At 38.8% G+C, this 22,178-nt stretch overlaps 1 protein-coding gene across 1 annotated transcript in view; it reads right to left on the bottom strand.

Moving 5' to 3' along the window:
• The window catches only part of LOC124265304 (voltage-dependent L-type calcium channel subunit beta-1-like), a 68,872-nt gene that overhangs the window by 16,595 nt on the left and 30,099 nt on the right, over positions 1-22,178 (bottom strand). Inside the window, 3 exon segments of the mRNA XM_046700096.1 lie at positions 1,401-1,537; positions 1,636-1,758; positions 2,225-2,341. Of these exon segments, the coding sequence (XP_046556052.1) occupies positions 1,401-1,537; positions 1,636-1,758; positions 2,225-2,341 (377 nt within the window).

Genomic DNA, 22,178 nt, shown 5'->3' on the forward strand with positions numbered 1-22,178 from the left:
AATATATAGTGAGTTATGCTCCAAAAACCAATAAACTAACAGACAGACAGAGAGACAAACTGAAGGACAGACAGACATGCTGATCACCACATTCCCTGCCCCACCCCCTGCTTTATATGCTGGGGTGGGGTGGTTGGGTTGGGGGATAACAAAACATTAACGTCATGCAGGTAGAATGCAAACATCCAGCTTGTGTCTCGCGGACTGAGGGCATAGTTAGTTTCAACTTACAAAATGCAAGCATTTCCAAAGCTTGATTATTTTTCAATGTTATCAATGTATATTTTTTTATGTTCTGTACAAAGCATGCACTTTGTTTTTACTTTAAAATCATTACACTTTGGGGACACTAACAATGACAAATTGAATATACATGCCTACACGTTCTACAAGGAACACATGTGAAGGCTTCATCCACACTCAAGGACTATGTGTGGGTGACAATCATCCTATCAACTGGCTTCTTGGACTGGACTAAACCAATCACATAGTTTGAGGAATTTGATGGCAGAAAATACACTTTAAATAAATAGTGCCTAACAAATACAAAGGGACAGAAGTGAAGGCTTCACACCAGGGTAGTGTGTGGGGAAGTATCAGCCAATCACATGGAATTTCAGGAAATTGCTCAACCAATCAGAGTTATCTGAGGGATGCATTGGTCAATCAAATAGCATACCCTGGGGGCAGTGTTGCTATATTTGGTATGGGAGGAGTCGGTCCTTCCTGCACATCTGGGGTCTTTTTTCCTTCTTTGTTTCTAAATAGAGAAAACAACACAAAATAGGGAGAAAAGACTTAAAATGATACAGCTGAAAATAAAGTGATCATGAAATCAAAGAAACGAAAGTAGAGACAGGATTTCTTTGAGAGACATAAATACCTTTGAAAAATATGTTTCCCTTGCAAAATAATGGTGGCAGAAAGGTGTAACACAGACTAAACTACCACTACAAAAAACTGTGAAAAGATGTGAAATCATACAAATATTACTTAATGAGTGACATCATATGTAATACACTCAGCCTGTATCATGCAGCCTACTATGAGTGACAGGAAACATAAATTATTGTAATGACGATATAATACTGTCCTCAGCAGAAGAAGCATGTTCCACAGCATGAGCCCAGTCCGACACAAGTATTTCCCTCTATAAATACTTTTCAGATCAATGAGTCAAGTAGATCGAAAGCACCACGATGGTCTACCTTGTGTCTTAGGCCTAAAGACCAGGGTGCCGTTGTACAAAGCGATCATACAGCTAAGGTGATCATAACTCCCATTCTTTAACATGGAAATACGTGAGTCGTAGCGCTGCGAGCGCTTTGTGAAACGGGCCCCTGCATCTGTACAACTGTTTTGATAAGAAGGCTGCACAAGTGAGCTACAACTTCGCCTACCTTGTGTAGAGTTTTCCTGTGCGCCCACCGCCGCCTGGCTGCAGCTTGAGGTTCTCCAGCTTGGCTGGACTGGGGATGAAGCGAACATCGCACCCCTCCTTTACTAAACGCCCTATCCACCAGTCATTATTGAATTTCTGAAGATAAACACCAAACATGTCAGGATGTCATTAAGAAGGTTGTGGTAGGTGAAGCAATAATCTATCCATGTCACTATTTTAGATTTGCCACCTACCTCTTTGATATGGAGGAAGTCCTTGACCCCAAAAGACACTGCGTACCCATGGACAGGCGAGTCATCATCCAGGGACCCATCGTAAGACACATTGGTTCTCACGGCAAAAGCTACTGGCTTGGTCTGAAAAACAAGGAATGAACAAACGAATGAATTGTGTTTCATGTCGTAGTCAGGTGATCATAGACCTATTTACAGCAGTCTTCATGTAACCAGTCTCTGTGAACTATGGGTCTTTGCCCTGACTTCTTTCTGCATTCCAGCACATAGACCATTCTCTTTGGCAATCACCCCCAAAAAAATTTCGATTTAAGATTTCATCTGTATTTCAAACCAACTATATAGTTTTGGTATTCTGAAATATTGGCAAGGTTGTTCTTGTTCAATAGATATTTATTAATTATTGCTAATATAAACAGTTAATATTTACATCAAATATTATTTTCATAAGAACTGTTCAATATTCACTGCAATGTCAGTCTTAAAAATACAAATTTATGAAAACATTAACTTCATCTTCATCCTTTCTTCAAATGCATCAATCACCAACATAAAGAGCCTTCATGATCGACATTGAGAGCACACTCACTTTGGCTTTTTCCAGTTGGGCCAGTGCTTGTCGCTCCGTCTCTCGCCGCAGTGTCTCCCGTTCTTCATCCAGGGAGAGGTCGGAGGAAGGCTGGCTGTAGTTGGAGTCAGCAGAACCCTGCAATAGACGGACACACCATCAGTATTGGTGCATTCACAGAAGTGGTCAGTGTTGCTTCACATCACAGTCAACGATACTGAAGCCATATGCCTACACTACAGAAAGGTCTTGCCAGTGGCTGATATCAAGAGTAACCACGTATATCATCCAAGTAAACATACACAGCATCAGCCAGTAACATATTGCCAATACTTGGCCTGTATTATACAACAGTCAGGGGTACTAGGACCTGTCCTACTGTGTACACACTTGGAAACACACAAGAAACAAAAGATGAGAGAAGTGTTTAAGTACCAGTGAAGGATGTTGCTTGATAGAGTGAGTGAGTGAGTTAGTTAGTTAGTTTTACGCCACACTCAGCAATATTCCAGCTATATGGCAAAGGTCTGTAAATAATCGAATCTGGACCAGACAATCCGGTGAGATCAACAGCATGAGCATCGATCTACACAATTGGGATACGATGACATGTGTCAACCCAGTCAGCGAGACTGACCACCCGATCCTGTTAGTCACCTCTTACGGCAAGCATTGGTTATTGAAGACCAATTCTAACCTGGATTTTCACGGGTATGTTTGATAACGTACTTTGTTGTCAGTGTTTGAAATACAGAAAGTCAAGTGTTCCTTATAACTCTGATATATATGAAGTTACTAGATACAAATACCTATCAAAACAAACCACAAGGCCCCCAAAACGTACAATTGTTACAAATCTAAGTTGTTTTCAGCAAAAAAATAGTAATGAAAGTTTTAGGTGTTTTTTGGGTCCTACAAGATACGTCTTAGTCTTCATACTTCATTTTGTAACTTCTGTATTTGCTCATGCTTAATTTCGTTCAAATTTGTCAAAAACAGACACTCTATCCAAAACAGGGAAATATCTTGGAGATAAGCCCTTGACATTGGAGGGCTAAGGTCAAAGGCCATCAAATTTGGAGTATTTAATCTTAATGTACAAATCATTAGTTATGGAGCATTCATATATTCTACTACAGTACAATTAAGGTATTATCCATTAGTCACTATTTGGCTGATGCGACCTTAAATGTTTACTCACTCACTCATTGTTCACCAGCAATGTAATTGTCAGACTACAATACTCTGGCCCATTAATCACTATACAGATCAAGTTAACGATGCAGAGGGAAATTGTGACAATACCTGGTAATGCAATGAGAATTTCCAATCAATCATCCCACAAAAAGGAGGTATGTAAGTATTCAAGTCAAATTACAGCCGATCACAATGGACTTGTAGTAAGGACGGACCACAGTAGTCTTATACTGAGGCATTCCTGTCAGCACCATGTGCAGTTATACATCAGTTAATATGGCAGCAGTAGTTTAGGCTGTGTATATAAATATAATATATATTTATGTGTATGTATGAACAGATCAGAGAGCTGTGCCTTGTGATATCAATTCAATCAATAACTATAGTCACGATCGGTTTAGATGAAGCTGTACAGGCTCAGTGAATGCTAAGCATTTGTGGCTGTCATTAAAACGCTTTTGACAGTTGCTGTGGTGGGATAATCATTCCAGCCATGAGTAATTGTTTGCTGTGTGTTTTTATGAATATATCTTGTCCTGCATAGTTTCAAACGACATAGTAATCTGCTTACACTGGCAGTTCCTGCAATATAATGCTTGATTATGCGGTCAGCAATAATTTTACAAAGAGCGGATACTTTAAACAAAAACTATCCACAAAATGAGAGGAATTTAATAACTGAGTGAGTTAGTATGGTTTTATGCCACTTTTAACAATATTCCACCACAGGTGGGGACACAAAAAGGGTTTCAACACTTTGTTCATTCTCTGGGGAATTGAACCTGGATCATTGGCAAAACAAGCGATTGCCTAAGACCGCCTCCATGGTGTAGTGGTTAGAGCGTCCGCCCGGAGAGCAGAAGGTCGCGGGTTCGATCCCCGACCGCTTCATACCAAAAGAAGTTAAAATATGGTACTTGTTGGTCCCTGCCTGGCGTTCGGCATTAATGGGTACAACAAGGACTGGTCGGCTCGGAGTCAGTATAATGTGTCTGAGTGGGGTATTCTTGCTTCACTGCGCAATGGTATCTCAGTGGGCTAGCACTATAAAACCAGCTTAAGTCTGGGCTAGTACAAGCAGCCACACATACACATACACACGCATGCACATCGTCATATGAGTGAAATATTCTCAAGCACAACGTATAACCACATATCATATCACCTTAACCACAAGACTACCATAAAATTCTCGAAATTTGATAAAGATATTCAGAAAATGATAAACCTGCACATAAATTCAAACTGTCATCAATATTATGTCTGTGTAATCAGGCAACATGGAAGCAAACACAAGAAGACATGCTGGATGCCAACCGGAAAATCAGAAGGTCCTATGTGTTACATAGCTTACTTCTTTCATATTGACCTCAGCTATTTGATTCCCATAAGCATGGTACAATAGGTTATTCAGCAGTGTGTATGATTGTCAGTCACTTGAACACAAGAACAACCATCACACTGTTTGGACATGCAGCATGCTTGGTTATAACTGTGACACACAATGGCACATCTGTGAAACTCTATCCGAGGAAATTCTAAAGGATGCTTCTGTTGCTTCGCAAGATTCTCATCAGAATAATCATCAAAATCAGCAGTGCATTTATGTACATTGATGTTTTGTAAGGTTAAGGTCCTGACGTCACACTGTGGAGAATTTGATGGTGTGTGTACTTCATTAAAACCTTGGCTTGTGACACACCGGACAGCACCAGTGCTGTTTCCATGTACTCATGAAAGAACAATCTCAAGAATGGAGTCACAAATGAGAAATGAAAAACAATTCGGTCTTCAGAGTACAGACACCATCACACAATGACGAAATGTTATCATGGGCCAAATCCCAGAATGATGTAGAAGTCAACAAAGTTTTTCCACGTCAGCATATAGCCTCCTGAGATACATCACATCACTCTGCTTGCTCTGTTGTTGAGGGAAAACTTCCTAGATAAGCCCTACCTCAGAAAACATTCAGTCAATGTCTAACTTCTAGCCAAAGCTTTTAGACAGCCCTGATAAAACCATGAGCTACCTCATCATGCGCATAGAAGTACAGTTGATCAGGATTCCCCATTCATTAGAAACATAATGCTTTCCCCAGAACAGCATCTGCATCTGAATGATGGTCCGTTTGCCAGTGCTACAGTTAGACACTAGATTCTTGCATCGATATGCATTTAACATTTCCACAGCTAATACCTATTCCTCATCCTCTAAGCATTGTTTCCCTTTGCAGTTTTCATACATTAAAATGTTGCAAATTGTGACTCAATAGAAATGACTAGTTAATGAACCAATGAAGGAAGTCTCCTCATCCAAACGTGTAAAACAGTCAGCCTCTGTCTGTAGCAGCAACAATATGAATACCATCGCTGTGTTAGTGCAAGCATGTAACTATGTTAGAACTGTTTAGTTGGCTCTTCACCAAAAAGCCACCCCTTGACAAAAAGGAAGCACCTGCCAGATACTTCATGTGTTACACAAATGTATACACAGGAAAAGAGACCCTGCCAGGGCCAATTATTCAAGAGGCTGTACAGGAGTGTGGGGATGTGATATTAGCCAGGCCTCTCTGTTGATCCTGGTGGACCTCCAAACACTAGTCTGGACAACTCTGGAAGGGAGATTAGGGTTACACACAGCTTACACTTTATGGCAGTAAGATAGGGTTCCACATTACTCTAGACTAAGGTAGAGTCTCTAAGGTAAAAATTAATAGTTTAAATGAAAATTGCTAAAAAATAATAAATAACAGTTTTGGGTCCTTAGACCATACGGTCTGCTTATGTAGACTTGTGTCTTCGAAGGATAGAATTACTATACATCCATGGGCTTAGCATTCAGCACTGCCTTGGAGTGAGGCTAACATTACTTAGACAGAAGGCACCATGTTACAATAGTCTGTCTCACAGTCCCTGAACCACATTATTTTCCCTACTGCCAAGCCCTATCTGCAGTGCTAAAGCCCTAAATAAAGCAAGTCTAGATTTTCTCAGGTCTGAATCTCTGGTCTGCCTGGGGCTCCTTTTCAATTTAAATGGGCTTGTTTGTTACCATGGTTACTATCAAAATTATATATATTCAAAGACTAAGCGTTAGTCTACATGTTCTATAAAACTCAGACAAGATGGCAAGGCACCAGGTTACATATTTCTCAGATAAGATGATAGAGAGAATTATAAATTATGTTACTGTTACAAGTTTGTATGACATTTGAATTCACTTTCCATATTCAAAACCATTAAACACTATAAACAGTATTAGTTAATTAATTATTAATGTTCAGCATTTTAGCTGGGAAATAGGGCTCCCTTATCGTAAAGACATGATGTTCGGGTTCCTCAGGGGTAAGACAGAAGCCAGGTAGACTGGTGGGACCTCTATGACTGATAGATGATGTCAGTGCTCTACATTAGTCAAATGAGACATTGTAGAGAACATGGGTTATGCATTCTGCAGAAAGGAGGGCAGGTATCTGGGGGTTACACATTACCCAGGCAAGATTAAAAGTAATTCTGGCTTTCACTCTGCTAAGGCAGGATTGATAGAGATAAAACAATATCCAAGGTAGTAACAAAGGGACGAGTAGACATGACTGCAGACTACACTGAACTGAGAAATAATGGATAGTTTTGACTTTTTCGCATAACCAACACACAGCAAATGATTTAGATCAATGAACACTGACTGGAGCAGAATATTCAGAACTAATTTCACAACACACTATCATGAAACAGGAAAAGATGATCCTGGGGCAAACTGGATGACAAGTATACATGAATATTAATGTAGGTAAGAAAAAACTCCTTTAGATCACTCAGGAATGAGGTGTGTGATGAACCCAATCGAGACCAGTGACCACCCTTCTCAAGCCTACAGACATATAACACTACCTCATTCTGCACTATGAATATACAGCCATAGTTAAAGAGGAAGAGGTAAATGCAACATTAGTCAACCTAATATATCACAACAAAACATCCTATTTGTGAATCTTACTATATCATAGTTGGAACTGACATTTCTGCATGGCAGTGCTAACAATAATACTACAACCTTGCAAATGTACATCATTCTAAGGACCAAACATAAAAGATGACATACAATGTTGACAATTATTAGTGAAACAAACATTAAACTGTTATAGGCAACAGTTATGCTTCAAAACATAACCACAAACACAAACCTCATCAGCTATGTGCATCCTTCTTGTTGGTCAAATCACACTAGGCAGAATATCTACATACAAGCTTCAACTACGATAACATCCAAGACATAGTATCCAGTCACTGAATCTGTAGTCTGAATTCATACACCACAGGTTTCCGACAGACACACTTGCTGTGCTATAACATGATTAGTCAGGTTGTTACACAGTTCTTCCCAATTGCATGCCACTACTGAAACTGTAACATTGCATCCCATAACATCTGAGATGCAGAGTGCATTCCGATCTAACCACAATTAAATACCACAGTGCGTCATCATCAAGCTCTGTACATCAGGTGGCTTGCAATAAACAGATACTAACCACAGCTGTTGCAGCGCCCTCTATGCTTCAGGACCATAAACATTGGACAGGTGAATGCACAGCAGCATGCACAGAGCAACATAGCAATTCACAACATGTGACACACCCTTCATCACTGTGTATTTCTTCCGTCACATATTATTGATTTCTTATCAAATTACATACAATAATATGCCAGAACATAAGCAGAAGGATTTATAAGTACATACTTTACTTTCTCATCGTGTTTTTATTACAAAATATGGGAGCAGGGTACATAAAGTCAAGAGCTGACAACTTACAATGCTGTGACGACATGATTAACTTCAGGCATGATTAATTTCAGGAAATGTATGTGAATAACATAGAGTGAGTGAGTGAGTGAGTGAGTTTGGTTTTAAGCCGCTTTTAGCAATATTCCAATAATATCATGGCAGGGGACACCAGAAATGGGTTTCACACATTGTACCCATGTGGGGAATTGAACCCGGGTCTTCGGCATGACTGGCGAATGCTTAACCACTAGGCTACCCCACCACCCCTTGAATAACATAGAAAAATATCTTGGAATAAAACTTAGATTTCAAATTGTTTGTCACAATAATCACTTTAATATTGTCTGTTGCTGTGAGTATCCAATAACAACCGTCCTCATAAAATGAGGAAAATGAAGTATTCCTATTTTTAATTACTGCACAGACCCATATTACCATTAAACAGCTTCATTACCTACCACCATACCCTGCAGGTATGTCTATGTTTATTTTGACATGTCATTCTTTTATCATGAAATTACTCATTATGAACAAAATCAATAATAACTATATTGAGCAGCAAACGTGATACCAAATGTTCATGTACTAGAGCCTCACATTTCAGTCAAGTTGGAAATTCTCATTAAAAGGCAACAGCTGACAAATTCCTCATAAGCAATATATTGACAATGGTCAATCAAGTTATATAACTTTGAAACTTTTATGTCACAATTTGCACACATAAAAGAAAGTGTTAAAATGTATTATACAGTAAGAAGCTGCCAATGTCATAATGCCATTCTAGTGGTTCACATACATTACTGGAAGTAATTGTGACTTGTGAAATTTTGTGTGGGTTGGTATAATATCTTATGTGGCCTAAACTGGCGAGCGTAATTTTAGACAGAAATAGATCATCAGGTAATTTTTCAAGTTTCTGTTATATCCAGAGTCATGTTAGGTACTGACATGGTGAGACTCACATGGATAATATCGTGAACAAGTAGATAAGGAGAGTAGTTCACCTACTCTTGACAATGATTTTTAGAAATGTATCTTGTTCAAGCATCCAATTGTCCTCTTTAGGGTTGTGAGGGTGCAATAGTTTTCAATAAAACAGGTCATTTGTAACAATGTTCTAAAACAGGTCATTTGTAATAATGTTCTAAAACAGGTCATTTGTAATAATGTTCTAAAACAGGTCATTTGTCATAATGTTCCAACCCTCTTACAATATTTTCATCCAGAAAATGTCATTTCTTAATGTGATTCTAACATGTAGTTTAAACCATGCCAGTTTGTTTTTACCAATGCTCAACATGCCTGACTCATTAAAGGAGATTGCCAAATACTTGAAACACGAAGCAAAAACTGATTCAGTTGTCCATGGTCAACCTTACATTATAGCAGATCCTCAGCCAGTTGTGATAAAATATTCATAACAAATACAATATGTATTGAAACATGAACCAGTGTGGTAAATCCAAATGCTGCCAGTGTATTGTGTACTTCCTGGTTCTGACTGCAATCCATCAGTGAAGATCCGGGTTAGAATTGATCTTCATCAACTCATGCATGTCATAACATTTGACTAATGGGATCGGGTGATCAAGTTCACTGAATTGGTTGATACATATCATCACATATCAGTTGCTTAGATCAATACTCATGGTGAAAATCACTGGATATTCTGATCCTGACTAGATTATTTTCAGACCACTGTCACATAGATAAGAGTGGTGAAGATACAAAAATGAATCATCACGAAAAACTGAAGACATTGCATGACCAATTTTGTGACAAAAACTCCATATTTTGCTTTAAAAAAAATGAGGAAAACTATGCCTTGTCTCTGAAGAGGCAAAATTTAACTGCTCTCTTGTCCAAGGACAAGTTAAAAATTTTGATATTTCCATAACCTGTTAAACATAAGACTGGTACTTTATCCAAGTAATTTTGGCTGGCTGGTGAGTTACCAAACTGACTGGCCCTACTGTGTGGTATTGAATAACAAACTGCTGTTTATGTCCATCAGTAAATACGGTCTTTGTATCTCTTCCACCAGAACACTATTTCTCCATACCCACAATATGTCTCCACCACTTAATATTGATTCCAGATGTTCTTCCAAACCTACATATTGGCTCCATATGCTCTCTATGACAACAGGACTCCACATCTCTATTTCTTCACGCGATCTATATTTTGAATATTTTATTGTAAGAATTTCTTAACATGTAACTTCCAGGTATCAGTCATTATGTGGTTGTACTCTCTATACATCACTTTTGAACTACCATGAAATGTCAAGAAAAATCATCACTTAATTGACATGTCATCATACTAAGATAATACATGCATACCAAGATACATCTTTTTCTTTAAAAACTACTCATTAATTAAAAGTATAACATCAACTTATCGTCACTCATTCCCTTATGAAGCCCATTTTTCTAAGTTCAACTCTTGATATGAACTACCTAAACACTTCAGTGAAGTGAACTTTATTAATTCCACCTCCATTCTGAACACCCATTTGTACCCCAGGAACGCATGATCCTCTCATTACCTGTAAAATTGTTGACTCAACACAGTAAATACAATTTCATTCATAAAACGGTGATCTAATTCTGCTGCTATTTGCATAATGGCTGACTAAATATTTTTGCATCCATTCCTCAACATCTACTTAAACCTATTCAACAGCTGTTTCCATTCAAAACTCTTTGTGCCCTATCATCACCCCATCCCATCCCCTCTATCACATCCTCAGTGAATGACTGGCAGAGCTGGCCAGGCACCAGACTACCAACATTCACCACAGCCATGTGGAATACTGTACAGAAAGATGTGTTATGCCAGTTATTACCTTGCTTGAGTGTTGGATAAACACTGCCTCCGCTACTTTATCTGCTTGCACAATCAGCCTGATGTTTCACCGAGGGAGGTAAATATGTAAGTTCAAGGTCAGCTGGATAGTCTCATCACGCATGTATGTCAGTAAAGCCTACCTCCCTGGAGTTACTACCGGTAACTAGGTTGTTTTAGAGATACCATAGCTGGGAACCATTCATAAAAAGTTTCAGCTACACTGGCCTTGTAATTTCCAAGAAGATGTTGAGTGAGTGAGTGAGTGAGTATGGTTTTTACGCTTTTAGCAATATTCCAGCAATATCACGGCGGGGGACACCAGAAATGGGCTTCACACATTGTACCAATGTGGGGAATCGAACCCATATCTCCAACGTGACGAACGAACGCTTTAAGCCTTGGGCTACCCCTCCACTCCCTGGAGATGTTGAAATGTGAAAATGTCAAGACTGACAGAAGATGACAATGCATCATGACAGAGGCTAACTTCACACTTTCAGTCACCTTAAAATTATAGTTCAGTATATTCCATTTCAATAGTCCACGAACATAGCGCTTAATATCTATTCTCTACTAACTCAATAGGGAATGTTAAAGTAAAACAATTAAGAACCCTTCTACGAACAATAAAAAATATGCCCTTGAAATTTTATTGTCTGCCAAATAAAACAAATGAAGTATTCGAGACAAGCAACCTTTATTCCTTTAGGCTAATACAAGTTCGAACAGATCCAGGGAATCTCAGCTACAAGGTAACTTAGCAGATTGGGTGATCAGACTTCGTGGATTGATTCATTGAATGTTTTTGCAACCTGATGGTATGGACCCCCACCAATAATATCAATTGTGTCTGTGTCTGATCCAGACTTAATTACCTGCAGGTATAGGCCATCAAATAGCTTGAATACATATTTGTAAGAGAGTGTGTATGGTCTTATGCTGCTTTTACAATATTCCAGAAGTATTACACTGGGGGACACCAGAAACTGCCTACATGGAAAATCAAACCCAGAACATCAGCATGTCAAATGATAAATTTAACCACTGGGTTAAGAAAAATGAATATGATATATCCATCAACTCTGCAACCATAAAAAATGAGTGAGTGAGTGAGTGAGTGAGTGAGTGAGTGAGTGAGTGAGTGAGTGAGTTTAGTTTTACGCCGCTCTCAGCAATATCCCAGCTATATGGCAGCGGTCTGTAAATAATCGAGTCTGGACCAGACAATCCAGTGATCAACAGCATGAGCATCGATCTGCACAATTGGGAACCGATGACATGTGTCAACCAAGTCAGCGAAACTGACCACCCGATCCCGTTAGTTGCCTCTTACGACAAGCATAGTCGCCTTTTATGGCAAGCACATGGGTTGCTGAAGACCTATTCTACCCCGGATCTTCACGGGTACTGATATTGTGTATACAGTTGTTCTCTGTACTAGTACCCAGAAACTTCTCAACTACTATTGGCAATCAACAATCCAGACATGTTTCACTTTGAACTGTACCATTCAGCAGGGATTTACATGGAGTCCTGTATTTGATGGTCCCAGACACTTAGATATTATTATCAATACTGTTATTGTATTGTGTATCATGACCATCACATTGTTACAGTAATTAAATTGCAAATAATACCATAACCCAGCTAGTAGCAAACTCAGTGATAACGTATTGTCATTTGATTGGAATTTTTACAAAAAGTATTTGGACTTTTTCTGTGTCCCTGTGAATGCGCTAATAAATTTTGTTGCATCCATTGTCAATTTTTATGCATACAGGAAGCAGGAATGATTCAGTAAAAAGTGAAATAACTTGACATCAAGTTTCAATTTCACCTCATCCTTCTGTTTAATGTATATATGTGATGCAACTATCCACCACATTGACTTTCGTAAGAAATTGAAATATCACAAAGTGCAATAAACTGCTATAGATGATGCCAAGCAACCAACTTCCAGAATTTGGTCTTGGAACTGATTCAACATTTCACCAATGTCCAAGAGTTAAGCAATCATATACGGAAAGGGTTAAGCAATAACCTAATCGGAACGACTTTGCAAAGATCCCATTGCTGCAGTTGGATGGGATGATCTTGCTTTTTGAGATCTTGCCAAAAATTGATTTGTTAAAAATGCACAGAAAGCATAGAATGACTAAGATATGGATTTAGTTAACTCAAATCAGTGAGTCAGGCACCATGAACTGAGATGCCATGTGAATTTGTCATTTTATCATTCATCTGTAATCATCTCTCAAACAGGCCTCAAGAATAGGATTCCCATTAAAGTGAATTCAAAGGTACTGGTTAGTCTCAGAAGGGCTGGTAACCACCTACTCCAAAACAGTGAGCAAACATTCAGACAAAACAGTTGGGACTGCTGATAACAAGAGAGGCAAGAAACCATTATGCTGTCAAATAAAACACTGAGACTACATCAATTATTCATCTTGCAACATATCAACAACTGATTCAAGCTCTAATGAACACAGCTCTGTAGGCATAATGACACACCACAATGTCTATCCACAGTGGCCTATGTGAATGCTGATAATGACTTCATTCAAGTCAGATGGGATCTAGATGCCAAAACACATTTTCAACTTCACTTCTATGCCCTTGAATAATGTCTTTATTGCAACAAAACTGAATGAACCAGAATTGAACACTGGTCCACCATTATGGTTCTTTTCTATAAGTGGATCTTATATATTTTTGTTCATGGTGTAAGCTATAGAAGGTGATTCCTTCAGAGCTGTTAACAGTGAATGACTTGAAGTGATAATAATAAGTATGATTATCTACCACTTTTCACAATATTTCAGCAATATCAGGGAAATGGACTTCATATATTATACCAGGGCATATCATTAGGGCATCAAACCTAGACCTTCAGAGTGACGACCGATGCTGCAACCACTCAGCTACCCCACCACTGAAATAATAACTCTGACAACTTAAGCTTATAAACATAATTTCATGAATGATGCCCAAAACTAACATTCAGACACAACAAATTAAGACTCCCGTTCTGAAAATAAAGCAAATATAAGCTAACAAACTGGTTTAGAACTAACATTCTATAGCTAAAGAAGTAAGTAAATCATAAAGTTTCAATACATCTAACATTGGTAGCAGAACATCAGTTACTTCATTATACATGCATATGTAATAGCCGAGTGTACAGAAACATTCAATCAGAAATTAAAACAAATGCACATCTAATGTAATGTAAGAGCAGCTAATGACGAAACAAAATAGAGATATTGTTTCAGTGTAGTACAATGACCTGAAATGAACCTGAAGGAATGACACTGAATACCAACACTTGTGAACAAGCATCGAATCTACGTCTAGCTACAAAGAGCGACTGAAATAGCAATAATTGCAGTGCATACTCAGACATCTGTGTCAGAGATTTGGCTTTATCCCTACCTACCAAAGAATCACCAGAAACAGCTCCGTCTTCCAACAGATGGAGCTGGGAGTGGCACCTGCTGGTAACCATGGAAACACCAGCACTCTGTGGAAATGTTCCGACTGAGAAGACAGTCAACAATGGTGACAGACAGATCTGGGTTGATGGCGTCTGCTTTCCACAGCTAGAACTCTCTCTCCAGCCTCAGATTAATTTCCTCCATGTAGAAGCGGAGCCTGGCTGACAATTCTCTTCTTGAACAAGTGTGCAATGGTAATAAGACAGCAGCAGCAGATGCAACAAACTTCAAGTGAAAGAAGAACTTCGTGACTGCCACAAGATCACTGATACACTTCCAGTAAAAGCAATATTACTACAAACTGCAATTATGTCTTAGCTGATGGTAGGAGCCGGATTGGTCAAGTATCAGTTCAACATACTACACACAGTTTACTCGTGACTCACAGAGGCTAGCTTCCCAACCTTTGCCAATTGTTGCAACAATGACCTTTGTCTCCACCAAACAGCAAAATTCCACGTCAGCAGCTCTAACAAGGAAGCTCCACAGCAGTCAGTTGAAAGCAAGGTCGTACACAGTTAAGACAGATATTCCAAATCCAGTTGTGGCTTCGAATTCTGTGAATAATTGATAGCAGTGCGTTATGAACATCCAGCGTGTTCTGAGACCAGGGGAGTTTTCCTGGCTGTGGCGCTCTCCGCAAATCAATATATGCTAACTGGCACGCTTCTCCTTCTCTCCACACTATGCAAGGAGTAGATTACACTTCTCAAATAGGTGTGGCTAAATGATTTAACCACATTACAAGGCAAACCCTGCTGTCTGAACCAACTGCACTATTGTTACTCTGATTAAGTTGCCAATCCTGGCATAATCAACAAACCAGTTCGTGACCTACTGAAATGGCTCTGGTACAAGTCTCAGACCTGAGTACTGGAAAACAAACTTAATACCCTGATGAACAACTCAGATCTCCAATTTCATAAGCAGGAAGGTCTGACAAAATGAGCAAGAATTCTATTTCAGCCACTGAGTAAACATGCATTAATGTCAGCACATTAAGTAGATGCCAATGACCCAGATATAATGAAGTCATGGAGGTAGTAATTTCCCTGCCTTGTCATTACATTTGCTATGTCCTAGCCACAGGTCATGGCTTTCAGTGATTATCAAACTGGGTGGTAGAATATCAAGTCCAACCTCGTGAGACTACAAACAAAAAAAACACTGCATATTAGCTGGCCAAGGTCCAGCAAGAAACAATAATGATAGTCATCCTGTCTAGCGTTTCGTCAGCAAATTGCCTATAATCTTGAATATGATAGTTGACTGACCTGCCTTCAAAGGTGCACAATGTGCAAGTATTTGTCATTGATATTTTAAGGTTTGCAAGTAGATGTATACTCTTACAGATAGTTATTAAATAACATGAAATCTTCTTTCAGAGGCATTTCAGAAGTTGGATAGATGAAGGAAAACCAAGTTGTATGGACAGTCAACTTCTTTATTGCAATGAGTGCGACGTTTCGGTGTAGGTACTAACACCGTTATCAAGCAAGTGATCCATAGAACTTGGTTTTCCTTCAACATTATTCTAGTATGACTGTTGTTTATTCCAGCAGTGGAGTTGTTCCGACTATTCTATGGTTGTTCTGTTTATTCCAGTTGTTCCGACTATCGTAGGCTGTTGTTCTGTTTATTCCAGTGGAGCTTTTCTGACTATCGTAGGGGTTGTTCTGTTTATTCCAGTGGAGTTGTTCCGACTATAGTAGGGGTTGTTCTGTTTACTTCAGTGGAGTTGTGCCAACTATTGTAAGCCGTTGTCCTGTTTATTCCAGTGGAGTTGTTCCAACTATCTTGGAAGTTTTGGGAGTCCTAATGCATTGTGACACAATGGCATAAAACAAACACGTTCAGAAGACATAAGGTAACAGCAGCATTTCATGTTTTTGCATTATTCTTGAAAAGATGACAGTTCCAACAAGACAAAATCTCTGTGCCATGCTTGCAAAGATAAAGAACGTTCGGGATAACATAAGTGTTGGTTATGAGTGATTTTGTTTAGAAAATATCATGGAGCTTGTTTTCACAGAATTCGAAAATGGGCTCAGAATAATTCTGCTATTTCCTGTTATTCCAATTAAGACCATTATTAAGACATTGCTACTCTTATCTCAGGAATATTTTGTTTTAAGTTACTGCAACTACCATATACAATATTGATGTCTTGCCAATTTCAGTCGATCTACTCCTCTATTTTGAGTTCATGACTTTTTAATTGGAGTATATGTTGCAATTCAATGAACTTGTTGCATGAGTGCTGTAGAACAGAGCAAGAGGGACAAAGGGCCCCAAGTGATATACAGCATTTACTAGGTTGAGTCACTGTCCTAGGCATGCCTGCACTTTGTCACAGCCCCACCTGATTCACTGGAGGACCTTACAGGATATATGATATTGATGGCCTAGAATCATTTCATGTGGATCAATAATGCACTGAGGAGCCCATTCCACACACAGAGTGTGTTTCATCTGCATTTTTCAGAATTCTATCCATTCAAAGCCTCAAACAGAATCCAGTAAATCTAATCAGTTGTCAGGAAACCATTCTCTCACACGCCTGGCTTAACTCCCATGAGGCAATCCTTCTGTGAGCAGTCCAAGCTTGATGCACGTAATCATCATTACCAACCTGCTGTGATCAGGGAGAAGATTAACATACCAGGCCAGGAAATAAGATAGACTTGCACAGGGTGTACATTAGCAACGCCTACACTTCCACATGTATCATGAAAGTAGGTGAGAGACAAATTCAACTGTCTCTTACTTTACAATCATTAATGGCTAAGAGGGAGCAACTACATGAAGGAGGATTGTGACTGTTCTTAATCTACCCCTGAAATGCCTAAAAGATTATTTATGCTTCTCTAGTCAATTTCCAATTCAAATGGAATAAAGAGTGTTCACCATTGGCATCTTGCTGATTGCATTCCATTACTCACATACAAGCATCAAAAATAAAATCATGAATTAATAAATAGTTTTCTAAAGTGTTATCCATTGTAAAGCATGTCTTTGAGTTGGGATGTCATGGTGGATGATCAAGTGTGGTCCCTGGAAACTGCTAGTTTGTGGGAACATGAGCCCATAAAGACAACTTTTTTGCATCACCAAGCAGTGATATTGGAGGAGATACTGATAGAGAAGATCAATGCTCAGTACAACGGTTGAAGACTTAATTACACACTAGAGTTCACCATGACCCACTTAACAGTGAAAATCTACCTGTCACTGTCCATAATGCCTGTGGCATAAACTAACACAAGTTTTCTGCCATATACCTGGAACTTGGCACTTTCCACAATGCCTGTGATGTAAACTCACACAGTCTCCTGCCTATACCTGGAAAATGTCACTATCCACAATGCCTGTGGTAAAAACTCACATTAGTCTCCTGACATATACCTGAAACCTGTCACTGTCCATTTCAACAATAGCATAAACATATGTCTGGTTTTCCACTGACCACATTGACGTAAGTATAAACCCAAATCTACTACAGGTCTGGGGCCCTTCCCTACCACTATCCAAGCTGACAATGTTGTTTATTATATCCACTCATGATTCTCACCCCTTCCGTAACACTATGACAATATGCATAGATAAGCAATGAGATGGCAACCAGGGTAGGTGCAGTGTGGCACCAGCGATGCCAGTGTCTTCTTTCCCCCCCCCACCTACACAAAATGCCACACATTCTTTCACTTCTCCCAATACCAGCACACTCATTCTTCTTGATTTCAACCTTTCCCTGCTAGGGAGATGTTTTGCTACTGCCATCGTGTTTGAATACTGTAAAATGAATGGGAATGTATGCTGTAATTGTTAAATATTTATCAGAAAAACAAATTACAATATTTTTTTTCTTGTGTATAGTGAACGCTTTTTACATGTAAACATAACTTTGTAGAGAGGAGTGCACATAAAGTATACAGAGTTTGGGAGCACTTTTAGAATTATGAGGAAAATCTCAGCAAATGTTACTTGTTGTAAGTCAAGCAACCACTTTTTTTGTGAGAACCTGTTGAGATTTGAAATCATGACCTTCAGAATTTTAGTCCCACTGAGCTAGCTTCTTCAATGTAAAAATGAGTTAAAATGAATATAGAGGATTGATTGGGTAAGTGACACTTAAGATAGTTACTGGCATTGTATCTTTGTGACACTAACAAGTGATCCCGAAACGATTTCGCCGAGTTGTCACCTTCAGTAATTTACAAAATACCAAGAGGACAGGAATTAACTGATATGGCGCAAACTGGAAAAGTCTCCAGGCATCCAACATTCAATTGACATGTATCATTGAATGACAAGGTATTTAATAATTTCTTGATTATTTTGTGACAGGAAAATAGGTGGGAAAAATGTGTAAGCCTGTAAAGACAATGCGGATCAGAGAAAGAAATAAGGATGGTATAGGAATGGCAACTGATGCCATCTGGGCTAGATAGTTTTCAGTTTTGAATCATTACTGAACAAATGTTGCGAGTGAAAGTCACTTGGGATGACAGTTTCTTGTAGCCAATATATTGGCATAAACCATACACATGCAACTTAAAACTTGAAAGCATGACATTCCACTGACAAATGCAAATATTTTTTCTGGCTTTAAAATGCATAAGAACGGGTAAAAACCCAACAACCAACCTTTGAGGATTATTATATTCAAATCATGGAGAAGGATACAGTTCCATCTTTACTTTATAACTCAGTCACATATAATGTCTAACAGAGATATCAGCCTGGAGGCAGATGGTGGCATTAAGTCCAATCTCCCGTTACGTCAGTCTCACAATGTCAGTCAGGACAATCAATCAAGCATGTAACACTGTGGCATGTCAGCCCAAATACCCAGGCACCATCTGTGCTTACTTCAGGAACATTAGTCTAGCCAACCCTTCTCACTTTCAATGCAGGAACTATATGTGCCCACTACAGCCCTCTAAATCTAGGAGCATACAACCGTTCCATTAGAGGGACAATAACAATGGACAGGAACAGTGTCCCTCCAGATACAAGCAACCATCCATAAAAATGACTTGCATTAAGAACTTTTTTAATACATGTCATAAATTCTACTCAACATAATATAAGTTGCAACATGGTTTTATAAACAAACTGGTGATAATTTACTCATTTGAAAATAGTTAATCATTTCCTGTTTGATTGTTGAATATTTCTGTCAGCTTTGTGTACCAAACATACCCCGGCCATCTGTACTGAGACAATGGGCACATTCTCTGACGTCCACAGCCAAACCTATATCTTTGATGCTCCAGGGATAACTGATAAACAAATCCAAACAAGTTACAAAATCAATATTTCCCCATCCATTAAAGGGGCCTTCCCAATGATTAATCTAAATTACTCATGACTTTTGCTCCTTGGTCATTCTGGATCATGGTTGGCTAGAATCCAGTCTTTCCTGTTGTCTTGTTTCAACACAATTTCAACCACATTATTTCATAGGGGTTCCACAAAAAAGCACATGTTCACAATACTGGATGTTTGAAGCCAGACTTAACAACAGACTTATAACCATACGTCTGATATTTCCGCATACTATAATGCATGCTCAATAAATCTTCAGAGTGAGTGAGCATGGTTTTAAGCTGCTCTTAGAAATATTCTAAGAGCTAAGCAATGGAAGAAAACGGACTTCACGCATTGTACCAATGTGGGAAACTGAACCTATATCTACAGACTGAACACTAGGCTACCCAACTGCCCCAGTAGGTAGGGACATTCAACCAGAATTTTCTCATATTGGCAATAATCATGACTTTGAGTTTTTAAATAGCCTAATACAATTCCACCCCTTTCCCTCAAAACCCACCCCTACAAATATAACAAAAGTAGCAATTCAGCAAACCCAACACCTCTAAGATAAACTTTGAACCCTGGGACTAGGAAGATCGGGAGATGTCATCTATCAATCTTACTGCTGGTGTGAAATGTCTAGAGCATCTTCCAGAGAAAAGAAAGATGCTTGACAGAAAACATAAATGCACATAAAAGAAACCATTTGTATGACATTTCAATTTCATTGTCTAAAGAAAAAGACGAGAGTTGTGGACCACAGCATGAATATATGCATGAGAAAATTTGGTTTAATGTCTATCTGAACTGTACTCAGACATATCACATTATGCTAGATTGCTGGAGGATAGTGGCATAACTTCAACTACACATCTTCTGGAGGGAGGTCACTCTCTGGCGGAGTGTGTCAGTGGACGTGTGAGAGTCAATGATTGAATTGTGTTTGGGGCTGTTACCATGGCAGCCTGCAATCAATCAAGTATGGTCCAGACAAGCATGCAATCTGTGGTATGAACAATGATCCATACTGTTTGGGTATAACGAGTCACAATCACACCTCATCCAACTCCATTATATTCTGTATCAGTGACAACTGGAGCATTTGATCCCTAGTTTAACAAACACAGGTTATTAGAGGTCAGATTGTCTGTCCTGGAATTTAATGAGGGTGATGTGCATGCTGGCAATCGTTGTCAAAGAAAATGCAGTGAACAGACACATACAAGACTGATACAAAAGCAGAACTGATAATAAATGGAAGTCACTCATCCACAGATAGTTCTCAAGGTACCCAAAGTAAAACAATACAGAGCCAAAGTAACAATTTCTATATTAATAGCAAAATATAAAATTAAAGATACAACTGTGAAATGCATGAGTAAGATTTATTTATTTTTATTAAAACAAAATCAACAAGAAGACATGGTCATCAATATCTCCCGCCACAGTGTTCTGTTCCAATTTGGTTCCTGATTTTTAAACTTTACCACAACATTCATGTCCTGAAAACACATACCAAATTTAGTTTACCTATCTATAACAGTTTCTGAGAAAATCTGCCCAAACCATCTCGGATGGGCGGACCAAGCTCAAACCTATATCCTCCATGGCGGGGGATAATAATGACAATGCTTATGAGACCGTTTGGCATGATAAAAATACATACTTGCCAAACCACGAAATCAGTCAAAACAGATGCATTTGTATGTGACAATTTGATGGTTACTCATAGACCTGTTTGGGGGATAGGTCTGAAAAGAATAATGGACCATCACCTGCTTCGCAATGATGAAGGCTTAATCATGTGAATTAGGGCATGAAAACCGGTTGGCAGACAAAATCCATTCCAACAGTTGTACAAGATGAGTCTTGTCAGACAACTTCCTGCATCTAGACCAGGTGTTTATTGAAAAGAAGTGATGCATGTAGAGCCAGTCGTATGGGAATTGACACACTGAGTTGTGCGAGGAACTGATGCATTTAGACCCAGGTGTGCAGGTACTGCTGCACAAAGCATGCCCCAACACAGGTGTGGGAGAACTGATGCACTTAGGCACAGGTGTTGTGCCAAAGTAATTAATGTTTTTCAGTGACAATTAAAGTCAGGGGAATTCATGCACATCAGTTCTAATGAATAGTAAACAAATTCTTTATTCTTCGTCATGGTATATGTTGACAACATCAAATGTTGTTGTCATTAACAGGAAGATTTCTTGGCAAGATAACGCAAAATGAGAATAAAAACGGTAGCTCTTTGTGCCATATATGGATAAATATCCAAATATAAAGGTCATTTATGTACCACATTCTATGTGTAATATAATTAC

This window comes from Haliotis rubra, unplaced genomic scaffold (genome assembly GCF_003918875.1).
Source record: "Haliotis rubra isolate DU_JTF1 unplaced genomic scaffold, ASM391887v1 Scf97, whole genome shotgun sequence".
Taxonomy (NCBI): Eukaryota; Metazoa; Mollusca; class Gastropoda; order Lepetellida; family Haliotidae; genus Haliotis; species Haliotis rubra.